Source organism: Scardinius erythrophthalmus (assembly GCF_964197995.2).
Source record: "Scardinius erythrophthalmus genome assembly, chromosome: 22".
In the NCBI taxonomy this organism is placed as follows: Eukaryota; Metazoa; Chordata; class Actinopteri; order Cypriniformes; family Leuciscidae; genus Scardinius; species Scardinius erythrophthalmus.
The window spans coordinates 27,220,292-27,233,040 of record NC_138242.1 but is presented as its reverse complement, the minus strand read 5'-3'; the positions used below and the strand labels follow the sequence as shown (position 1 = coordinate 27,233,040).

The 12,749-nt window shown below is 37.0% G+C and overlaps 1 protein-coding gene across 4 annotated transcripts in view; it reads right to left on the bottom strand.

Moving 5' to 3' along the window:
* pde1ca (phosphodiesterase 1C, calmodulin-dependent a) overlaps positions 1-12,102 on the bottom strand; it is a 70,228-nt gene extending 58,126 nt beyond the window's left edge. For all 4 annotated transcript variants that reach the window (XM_081353377.1, XM_081353378.1, XM_081353380.1 and 1 more), the window contains exons 1-3: positions 11,980-12,102; positions 7,538-7,588; positions 5,931-6,096 (exon numbers count right to left, since the gene is read on the bottom strand). In XM_081353377.1, the coding sequence (XP_081209503.1) occupies positions 5,931-6,096; positions 7,538-7,588; positions 11,980-12,064 (302 nt within the window). In that variant the 5' untranslated portion in view covers positions 12,065-12,102. The remainder of the gene's footprint in view (positions 1-5,930; positions 6,097-7,537; positions 7,589-11,979) is intronic.
* Between the last annotated feature and the right edge of the window lie 647 nt (positions 12,103-12,749).

Genomic DNA, 12,749 nt, shown 5'->3' with positions numbered 1-12,749 from the left:
GAAAAAGAAATGAATATATCTGCATTATTAATTAACATTGCTGGCATATCTAATCATGCATTCATTGGTCTGCCTGTGTAGATTGATGACCTACCGGAATATTCCCAGTTCATTAAAAAATAATTGAAATGGTTCTGTGACTAAAACCAAGTAGCGAATTTTTGTACTGTATACACCTTGGAATATTCATGATATATATTGCATATTAATTGCAAAAATAAACATGAATGAATATAAAAATATACACTTTATAATATATATACATATATAATAAAAATATAAAAGAATGTATACATTATAAATACATTATATAAAGTGTACATTTTATGCAAGTAATAGCAAATATGCATCATTTATTTTTGAATGAAATGTTCTTGTAAAAATTATATACATACATATTATATATACGCATTCACACACACATATACATATATATATATATATATATATATATATATATATATATATATATATATATATATATATATATATATATATATATAGTACTGTCAATTGATTACAAAATAAAAAAGTTTATTGCACAAAGTCTATTAAATAGATATTTCACCTTAATCTTATCCATTAATAATAGCCATTCAACATTACAGTATTGAAAGCCATTATTTTTAAATTTGGCTTTGAAAAATATAACAACTTTTAATTTAAGTAAACTTAAAACAATCTATAAATTGTATTTGTGTTACCGGCAAAGTGTGTAATCCGGCATTCTATAGATGGATGCCTAGGTAATGTATAGAATTAGGTAATGTATTTTTGCCAAAAACCATCAGGCATTCTATACATTGCCTAGGCATTCTATACAATACCGGGATTTCACACTTTGCCGGTAACATATGCATAAACTATAAATTAAATATAGATTAACTCTTATTTTATCCTACAAAAGTTAATCAGTGAAGAGCAGTGAGTGATTTCTCTTTGTCTTTTTACATCAATGAGACAGACTGCTGCAGGTTTATTAGGCTACTGTCACTTTAAAACCTGAGAAGCGACTTTCTGTGCGCAGACAGCCGTTTCACATACAGCGCGCCAGTACCGAATTGAGTTCTCTTTTATTTCTTATTGCGCTTGATAGTGTGTTCATATAGCCTACTGTAACGCTAGCCAAAAGATGCCAGAAAAAAACGGATGCTGCGGTAATTTTGAGACGTAATTTTTAGAGTTGACGGAAAATGACCCAAAATAAAAACCCAAATCAGGCAATGAAAACCTGCAGTCATTACGTTCTTAAACTTCTGTGTCATTACCTATACACCAATAGCAACTTGACTAGTGATATCAACTACCTTAAATTCAAGGGCACCACAAAGCCAAAGCACACAACTACAAAGCTCGACCGGACAAGCTAATTAACATCCAGCCAGTGCATGAATTATTGAGTTTTTAATCCCGTCAGCTCACAGTAGGGTCTCCACCGGGCAGGTCAGGTGACTTATTGTGGGGGGTTGCGGGGGAGACACTCATATTGAGTAACAAGCCCCCTAAACATGACAGCCTCTGCTCTTTGAGATTTGTAGGTCAGAGAAAACAAATACTCTCCAGGGCCTCCTTTGTGGAAGAATGACAGGATAAACAAAGCTTTGAAAAGAAAGGTTGGAGATATCTTTTTCAGGTGATTAATAACCCTACATGCACTGCCCATTAATACGCTGAATTTTAATTGATAAGCAATCTGCAAATAGCTGCATTTTAATAGAAACAAATATTTACACGTTAACCTGAAATAGGAAATAAAAGACAGAAAAATCTAACTTTTTGTTCTTTAGACAAAATATAAAAAAAGTTTGATATGTGTGTTTTGTTGAGTATTATATTTGATACATCAGGCTTTTATGTTTCATTTAGCATGATATAGGAGAATATGGAGCTTGTACTCGAGGAGGGAAAAAAGGCCTCAATTTTATTCAGAGGCCAAAAACTAAGCAAAACTTTTGACATATGTTTACCCCATATATAATTCTGATAGCTTGTAATGTAAATCAATGAGTTCAGAGAAAGAACAGAATAACAGACAACTTACATAAAATGCATTTAATGCACATGTATCAGTTGTCATTTATCGCCCAATAATGTCTTAGTAAGATGATATTTAAATGCTTAGTTTCATGATCTTAATTTGATTTTGATTTTATGAAGCTCTGTAGATTTTACTGTGGAAAACATGCCATGCAATACAATGATGACTGAAAGATGTACAAATAAACATTCCTCAAAAGCCTGATGTATCATATTTGATACTCACATTTTGAAATACGGATGATCAAAAAATATGGATAATTAAAGAAACCTAGGCTGCTTCAGTCCATTAACTATTCATCTTGAAATATTACCAACAATATAAAAGTTATTCTTATATTTACTTCTTATATTTAAGATTTCACAGCAAAAACACTTGTAATTTTACAATTATACTAAAAGGCCATTTACTTCCTAAAAAGTATATACTATCAATCAGATGACAGAAGCCATGTAGTAAATTGCAGATCATGTTGAAATGATCATGCCTTACAAATTTGTGTATTAAATATGATATAGTAGGCTTTATAGGGTTAAAGGGATAATTCACCCAAAAAAGAACATTTTAAATTAAATGTGGTAAGACATTTTTGCATTAACTTTACCTTTAATGCTACATTTAAATGATTTATATTTGAGCTTTAACTCCAATCACAGCTGGACTAAAGTGTTGCCCGACTGGCACCTGTCCAGCTCAAGTCTGAATGCTGTTTGCCAGCAGCCCTGTTTCCCTGCATTCCTGTAAGATCTCCCTCAATCTCGCTTTCATTCACTCAGTTCATTCTACTCAACGGAGCTGCACTCAACTGGAAAATTAGGTTTCTCCACTAAAATGAGCTCTGCCTGCTACAGACCTATCAGAGAGACGGCTGAAAGCTTGGCTAAAAGAGCAACGATAATCGAAAGAAAACTTGAGGCGCGCAGGCCGTTTGAACCAGATGAGAATGGGACGTCCACCTATGTACGCTCCCCCGAGCCCCGGCTAAAGATCGGAGGCGTACAGAGGTCAAATCATCCATAAATCAAGAGAACCATCGGAGGCAGCTGATGTAAGGAGAAACAGACACTCTCCTGAAAAAAAAAATCCTGCTGTGTCGCACCTCAGACGTAATGAGTTCATTCAGAGGAGATGAACCTCAGCCTGCTGTGTTACACATGAATTTGCTCCAGAGGAAAGAGGGAGAAAGAGAAAGAGAAAGAGAGAGAGGGAAAGAATGGAGCGAGAAATGAATCCTCTCCTAACAGCATCATTAGAAAAAAAAAATGCATCGGTGCATGACTGCAGTCTGTTTTCCATGCAGGAGAAAATAGACAGATAGTTTAGAAAGAGTTGCAATAAACCATAATTTTGATAAGCAATTAATCTGTCAATCAGACATGCATTGAAGGAAGAACCTGGGCTCTTTTGACTTTAGCCAGCATTCATCTAGCAACTACTGAGACCGCCCTAGCCACCTGAGCAACCACACAGCACCCATTCACAAAATCGTAGACAAAGGAAATGAATTTCACAAGGATTTTCTAAGGAATTGTCAAAAACAAGCATCTGAAAATGAAGAACATTCAGAATAAAAAAAAAAAAAAATCAGAGCTCAAGAGATCTGAGCTTTCATATGACATATAAATGTCATTACTCCAAAAAGAACTAGAATCAAGAACCAATTTATAGCCATGGAGAAATTTCCAGGGTGTTCAACATTTCTCGACAGGTCGTGTAAAGGTGAATGTGTCTGTCATAGAGTAAAAGTCACCTCTTAGTAAATTAGAATAATAAATGCGGCTGACACTCCAATCTGTGAGGGTCACGCTGAATCAGTTCAACTCTTTAGTCATGCAATTTTCAGATAAGACTAATGGAAGAACAGCCCTGCCAATCTTAATGTCTTATCCTGGGGGGGGGGGGGGGGTTGATATAAGATCAGAATGGTCTTGTCCAATCACTCACTCAAAAGGTGCTCCATTGGTGCACATGCTCTCCTTGCCCTTTTAATTAAGTTCACACACTTCCTCATCAACAGCACCATAAAGGCCACGATATAGTCACGGCAAAGTTCTTTTTCATTCTTTGTTTACGGGTAAAAAGAAGTTTGAAATAGCATTTTAGCTGTTTGAAATGACAAATGATTTACATTTACTAATTTCTATTTCTTCAGAGGACTTTGTATATAATGCGTGAGGATGTGCTTAATATGCTTTAAGACAAACCATGTGCAAATTCATAAGTCAACCAATCATCGTCAACGAGTGGATCCCTGAGCTGGTGTGAGTGAGTGGAGGCGGGGCTAATTTGCATTTTCATAGAACTGCGTATACTAAATGAGGCAAGGGTGTAGAGTTACATTCAAGCTATTTTAAGGCATGAAGAATTTTTTTCAAGGAAAAAAATGTTTAAACGTCATTTTGGTGATCAAAGATGAGTTTTATGGGATAAAATTATTGACTACAAGGGGATTTTAAGACTACTTATTTCTTTGCACCAGTTCTTTTAAAACTTTAAAGGAACCGTATGTAAGAAATGTATTTCAATTAATCATAAAATGGCCCTGATATGTCACTAGACATTAAGAAATCATGTTCATTTCAAATACTTATATCACTGACAACAGTAGTCTGGCCAGGATATTGTCATTTAAAAGTGAAGTTGCAGCCCTCAACTGATGTTGATGTTGTCATGTTGTGTTTTGGCCTGATGCCCCACCCTCCACCTATCTACCAATCACGAAGTCAGTAGTGTTTCGGCATCCGGGTTGCCAGCTCTGCTCTAGTTGAAAGCTCCTTGTAGCAGCCTATGTTCCTGCAGGATCCTGAAGCCTATCTGGCAACCTCGAGTCAGGGGGGAGGGGGAGGGGATACACCGCTGGACAGTAATTTTAAAATGACTGCAGTACCAGTTTTGGCCACAATCTTACATACGGTTCCTTTAAATATGTGTGCTTGAATCAGGCTGATACGATTCTCGAAAAGACAAGATTATCAGTGAATTCGTTTTTGTGACAATTGTGGCCACTATGAACAGATATCATGTTTGGGTGAGCAATCTTTTTAATTGTTCATTTTGGTCATTCTCTATGTTCATCCATTGTATGCATCTCTCTGGTGAAGGGTTAAATCCGCTCTATGGGACATCTGATGACAAGGAGGTGGGCTTTGGCTTAGCACATTGTGCTATCCCATCATGCCATGTTCAGACTGGTTACTTCTCAGCTGGAAGGGGAGACTTTCCCACCTGCAACCCATCACCCTACCTGCCAAATATGCCTTCCCAAGCACCCCAAGTACACAATAACACACTAATAGGACATTAAGGATTCACTGGAGCACAGTTTTACAGTGGATATTTATAGCAGCCGATGCCTGGTGCTGACGTCAGGACTAATGCCATACGGTTCTCCCCTGCCTTCCTCTCACAGGGTGATTAATGAGGAGCTGCTCGCTACAGAACACCACAGTCCACTGGAGACTCCCTGTTTAACACAGCCGGTCGCACCAGCAGACAGCTGAGTCCACATATCACTCAGTTTCATCATTTATTTTCCTGTCATTCACTTTCAGAAGGCCACAATGACAGGATTTATGCGTCTGACGTCCATGTGAAATCCGTTCGGGATACACTAGGATTGGAATGGATTAGGATGGTTTACTGAATTGCTGCGAAATTAAAATTTACTGCATTGGGAAAAAAAGGATAAAATTGTACATCATCCTTACGAATATATGTAAAAAAATCTATATTTGTGATTCAGATTTACAAATAATAATAAAAAAAAAGTATGGTCAAGAATAATACAATTCTAAAAATTGTACTCCTATTCTGGTAAAGGAGGTGAATTGGACTGATTGATTGATTGATCGATTCACTCAGGCGTTAGTGAGGTGTGTGATTCCCTCCAAACCTTATGGCGGTCTTCTCCATGGCATCGGGACTGTCGACAGAGGGCAGGTCATCAGCTAGAATCTCCTCTGGACTCCGCGGGTCAATCAGGATACCCCGCTTGTCCTTGTCCTTGATCCCGATGCCTGCTGTGATGGCGTTCCACAAAGCATTCTGTGACTTGGAACCTAATGCAACAATCAGAGATCAAAAGCTCAGAGGGGTGTAGACGACAGAATGCAAGACCGGGGCAGAGTGAAAAGTAGACAGAGAGATAGAAAGATAGAGGAAGAAAAACAATTTCTTGTCATTTTTCTGTTCTGCCAACATGTAGTCGAGAGGTAAAGGTTTGGAAGGTTACTTTGAGTAGACAGTCCCTGCTGGTAGATGCTGTAACTGCACCATTAAGAGGGCAAAACATATATTTATTCATTGATTGCAGGGTTGTGCACCAGAATTTAATTGAGAATTAAATAGGCTCTATGCACGATCGCTTCCGCGTTTTGTCTCAGCCCGCCCAGTTACATCCGGTCATTCCGGTGCTGCGTCAGAAGCCGTTTTTGCATTAGGTGGAGATAATGGCAAATTACACTCTCTGTTTACAAGAACTTCCAGCGGTTAACGTGAATGATGTAAACAATATTGTGAGGCAGTTAACTGTCACAAATATGAGTAAGAAAGAGAAGTTCTTTAAATTAAAAATTTCGAGCTATATCGACAAATTTGAGGGTGAGTATTCTCTCATATCACGCGAAATCCGACTAGCGAATCAGTTTCTAAAATCGTTGTCTCCGTTTCTGAGAAAATGAATTTTATTAAAGTGAATTGTCCTATAGAATGCGCTATGCGGAAGTAAAGACGCCGGCTGAGATCCTACCGGAAATATGTCAGCAGCGTTCGTGCATAGAGCCTATTTAACTGTAAAAATGTCTTATTTAACTTCTGAATTTTAATTGAGATAGTGAACAGGAGGCAGAACTGAAATTCGAATTTGAATGTAATAAAATAGAAGTAAAAAGTTCATATTATTGTCATTTTTAACAAGAAAGGTAAAGTTTGTCAAGACGGATGAACGGATATATGGACAGATGGATGGACGGATGGACGAATGGACGGATGGATGGATGGATGGATGGATTTGTAGATTGATGGATGGGTTTATGGATGGATGGTTGGGTTTGTAAGTGAATGGATGGATGAATGGGTTTGTAGATGGATGGATGGATGGATGGATGGGTTTATGGGTGGATGGATAGACACTTAATATTATTATATATTATAATATTATTATTAGACACAAACAGACAGTTAGACAGACAGACAGGTAGACAATCGAAATATTTGAAATAGATATACAGACAGACACATAATATGCTCAGGTGATTAGGTCAAATAAATATTTCCGAAACTGAGTGTCCATGAACAAACATGGCAGGATGCAGTACGCATACTTTCAGTGCCTAGCCTTCAGATGGCACACAGACAACATGAATCTGATCACAGACCCTTGGGATTGTGAAGACTGTGAACTTTACTGTGTCACACTCATACCTGTTTCCTCGCTGTGCAGGAAACAATTTTAAAGTTAAAGTGAAGCCAACAGCAATGTGTCTGATTGCACATACTCACGTGCGAAGCGTGCCAGAGGTCTTGAGCTGCTCTCTCCTGCTTCATTCGCAACTGTGGAGAGAGAGAACAAAACACAGACAGATGAGTGATGTAGACCTTTCTTCAACAATCATGATGACTCATCAGAAATCGCTTTTCCTTGCCACAAATTTCAAGTTTTTCAGAAACAATCGTAAAGTACAGAAATTGATTTTCAGGTGAAACAGAAAAGTAATGTTGTTGTTTACTTAGGCTATGTTGTTTACCTGATGCATATTACAGCATACCTATAAATGAAGCATACATCATTTCGCTCACAGTGTTATTTGCCAATCATTCATGAATATGCTAAAGATATGGTAATCTGATCATGATATAGTAGTAGATGTTTTAATTTACTCAATATAAAAGTGGGATATTTTATGAATTTGGCATTTGCCCCGTAGTGAGTCAACGGAGGGAAAAGAGAAAAATCATAAATGAGATTTCTCCTAAACATAGTAACTTAAATGTTGTAGTCTGCTGCTTCTCAACAGTTTCTCCTGAGACATAATGCAGTAAAATATAGACACAACGTTTCTCATTAACGCACAAATTAGCTACTGTAGCTATGCCAACCACATTCAATTCATCCCTGTATAACAAGAGTGTCACTGTCACTCTTATTTTAGAATAAACATCTGGAAACAGTTGATACTTACATGAAACATGACTGTCCTCTGGACAGAACAGCAGAGAGAGAAAAAGTTTTATGATGTTTTTAGGCAAGAAATAGTGATTTATAGTCAGGAGGAATCCAAGGTCACAGATAAATGTGTGTGACATTGAAAATACCACAGTCCTCCTACATTTTCAATAAATGCAGACATAAATCCTGCTTTGGTTTAAATGCTATCGGCTGCTGAGGGGATATTAGACATGTGGTTTTTATGTGTTTACTTTAAGAATTTCTGCTGGGAAAAAGTTCCCTGTTAAAATCTGTCGAGGCTTCCATGATTCTGAGCAATAAAACTGCCTCAGGATGGATGAGTAAAAGAAACCACATGAGGTCAAAGACAACACGCAGCTGTGTTGTTTACACAGAGGAATCGCTGCTGTAAAAACTGAACGGACAGCTCCTCTCGCCGGCCACCTAACCACACTGCACTGAACGACTTACATCATTAACAGTTGACCGCTGGAAACACCGTTTCCTGAAACCACAAGAGGTTTTTAAAAACTAATATCTCATCAAAAGGTTACAGGCATCCAGACTGAATCTGCGGAATAGTGGCGTCTGATTCATAACGTTAGCGAATCGTTTGTTTTTAATGATTCATTGAAACCGATTCGCGAAGCTTTTGTAAATCACTCCGATTCAGAACAAGATTCAAAAACAAGGCGTTAAATACACATTAAAAATACAAATAAAATAAACATAGACTGTAAAAGAAGTTGCTGCATTACATTTTTTAAGTAACTTCACCTTAAATTACATTAAACTGACTTTAAAAATGATTTGAATCTTGTATAACTTATTAAAAAAGATGAAAATTGCTTTACTTATTTTGATAAGTTAAAGCAATGTAAAAACAACATGTTGTCATAACTTATTGATCATATCATGTTTTACGGTGACATGCATAAAAACGGATCTTAATTTAGTTTCAACTTTTCTGTTGGTAGAATATAGGCTATAGTTCAATCCCTTTACAAATGTATTTGAAATACATGAAATGTAAGATTACTTAGCCTGTATCAACTTAACTCCCAATAAAATTAGGCTATATAAAATAGAATAAATGTTATTTGAAATAGAATCCATTCCAATGAATAGCCTACCCTACATTATAAGTGTGAAATAATTGCTTCTTACTTCAAGTTATTTTTTTGCCAATGCAATATTTCTCATTTTCATTTAGTTTACATTTTCAGATAAAATGTACAATATTTACAAAAATGTTTAAACAGTATTAGTTTTTGTCAACGATAGCAGCCTTGGGGGATTTCTAAAAAGTTAATCAAAAATAGAAATTTAAGCAAAAATGAAAGACAGAAAAATCATGAAACACTGAGAACAGGTGAATAAAGGGCTGAAAGCATGAGAAAGGCAGAGAGAGGGAGGTTGTTAAGTGGGGACAGCCGGTCCGCGGGGGGCAAAGAGGTAATGAGAGGGAAATCAGAGAGAAGCCTTTAGCACAGTGAGTTTGTCAGTGTCCAACGAGTCAGTACTCAGGAGAAGAGGAAGGACTCTTCATTAGAGATAATGACTCCCCCTGGGCAGCGCACACGACTCCTCTAATGTGCTGACGACAGAAAGGCCTCCAGCGAGGGGCGCACGCCATCACCCACACCTCCCCTGACAGGTAACCAAAGACCCCTTTTTCTATTTAATGCCTTGGATCTCCATATCTACAAGTCTTCACATGTATGTATAAATGTATATAGTTCTTATTATTATTATATTATTGTATTGTTCTTTAATTTTTATTGTTAATATAAATTAAAACATTTATATATTATATGCAATTGTAAATAATAATTATTCTATTATTAATTGTATATATATATATATATATATATATATATATATATATATATATATATATATAATTGTATATTAATAATAATTATTATTAACATCATTAACATACAGATTTGGGGGCTCCTTAAGGGCTCCACACCTGACCCAGGTGCCTTATTGACTCCTCCACTGCAGGTGTTTTAATGAGGCCCCATTGGCCATCCTGCCCAAGCACACACACACACACACACGCAGCTCTATGGGGACGGGATGGGTTGGGGTTGTTTGTCAGGCAGAGGCAAGAATCACTAGGTCGTGACATCACATCCTGCCTCCGCCGGTGACCATGGAGACGGTAATCGCAAAGGCAGCATGGGAGACCCACTGGAGAAAACTCTTATCATTGGCCCAGTGCATTTTAAAAGCGTGACTGTTTGTGTGGGCTTTGCTTTAATGATAAACACAGGTTCCCGTGAGAATTCATCCAATCAAAAACAGAAGTCACAAAAGGACTCCAAATGATCACTTCTTTTCTTTTTTTACCTTCGATTTGTGCACCGCTGTGGTTTCTCCATTTCTTCATCTCCTAATTGTGGTCTGTTATATAAGCCCATGACCTTTTAACAGTATAATTACCACCATCCAATGTTCTGTCACCGCAACTGTCATGTCACATTGCTGTTCAAGCTCTCTTTGTTCTGTGCCTAAACCAGCTAACCCTGTCAGAAAAATCAACGTCCTGATATCGTAACCCACACCATCTGACAGGGCACCAATTCAGTCTTTTTGAACAACACAAAGCATTGTGAATCATTTTGTGCCAAAAAAAAGTTTCTTATGTAATCTAATTGTACTCAGGCGACTCAGAAACACCCAGAGACTGATTGTAAGACACTTTGTTGCTTTCTTGTTACTATGACAGAACAGAAGACAGGGAATTTGCATGCAAACTCAAACTGTCTTCAACCAATTTACCAAACCTTTGTGCATGTGTTAAGATGGCGTTTTCTTGAGACATCTCTGAAGCCTTTTCTGAAACCTTCACATATGAAAAACACCACTGTAACTATATACCCTCATGTCTGAGAGACACCATGACCCCTTTTAATAGATCAAACCATACTAAATACTGACATATTGGGTTGATACCTAATGTTACTTTAACTTGTTAACACGCTTCAAATGTTCTTCATTTAAAAATGTTTGGGGTTTAAGAGACCCCCAAAAATAAAACACGATTAAATGCCACGAATTTCTCATGCTAAGGTTTTGATTGGTCTATTTGTATTTTTTATTGCATTTTCCACAATGTGTTTTTGCTCAAGCTGACCAAAAACAGACACAACATTACTATACTGGATATTAGTCATTGTTCTGAAAATGCGCAACTTTTTGGTAAAAAAAAAAGCTTTAATATTATATTTCTACGCGGATTTGGATAAATTTTAAATGATGATGATTCTTGTTTATAATTAATAATAATATTTGTTAAGAATTTAATATTTTTACTATTTTTATAAATTATTATTAAGAATTTATAACAATAATAAGGATGATTACTGTTATTATGAATTAATAATAATAATCATTACTATTCTTAATTTTATATTTCTGTTTATTATTATTAAGAAATAGATTATTATTCATAATAATAATATAACAATAATTATAGTAATTATTATTTTATTGATTGATTGATTTTTATTATTCATATACAGCATTGAGATCTCTGGGACCATTAAACATAAACAATGTAAAGTTAACCCTCATGTTCTGTTGAGATTGACGTGGACCTAAAAAATTAGTTCTCTCAAACTAAACGGGCTAATTTATGGTTTTAAAATGCCAAAGGCACTTTAGCAGCTCCATGCTCGCTCACACAGAAAAAAAAATCAGTGCTGGCCATCGAAACACACACACACATCCACCCACACACACATATCTGATCAACTGTTCTTACCAATAGTGAAGCTGTAGCCATCAATGCTGAAAGTGGCACTCCGGCATTTTTTAAATCCTTGTTTTTTGGAGCTCAGCTCTGACATCTTCTCCAGTTTACTCTGTCCGTCTGCGAGAGGAGAGAAACTCTGGAAACAGACTCCTCAGGTGGGAAAGCGTACTCTGAGCAGGGAACGTCAAAGATCAGAGAGGATCATTAGAAAAGGAAGTCACAGGGTTGGCATCTCCTGCAGGGACCGCATCCCATCTGTAAAAATCCCTATTGCGCTCATCATTCAGGCCTGTTTCTCTGTTGCGTGCCTTTCTTACACTGTAAAGAGAATAAACACACAGATGGGAGATGTTTCTCTCTCTCTCTCTCTCTCTCTCTCTCTCTCTCTCTCTCTCTCTCTCTCTCTCTCTCTCTCTCTCTCTCTCGCTCTCCCCTGCCGCTCACACTGTGACCCTTCCCACTGCTAAACTGTGCTTGATTATAGGCTCTCTCTCTCATTCACTGTTAAACTCACTTGCCCATTTACTTGAGCGCTAAGCATATATGCATTCACTGATCTGAGTCAGTGATACGTGCTGATGTTTATTCATGTGCCTTCTTCAAACCTATGTGGTTACTGTACGTGTGGGTGTGGGCGTGTGTGTGTACAGGTGAATGTGTGTCATGTGCTTTTGCAAAAGGGCGACCTTTTTATGATGTTCAAACAAAACACTTTGTCAGAATTGCTGGCTGGATGAGATTAAAAGAAGGTTATAGAAGGCCGTGGTGTCAAAAACAAA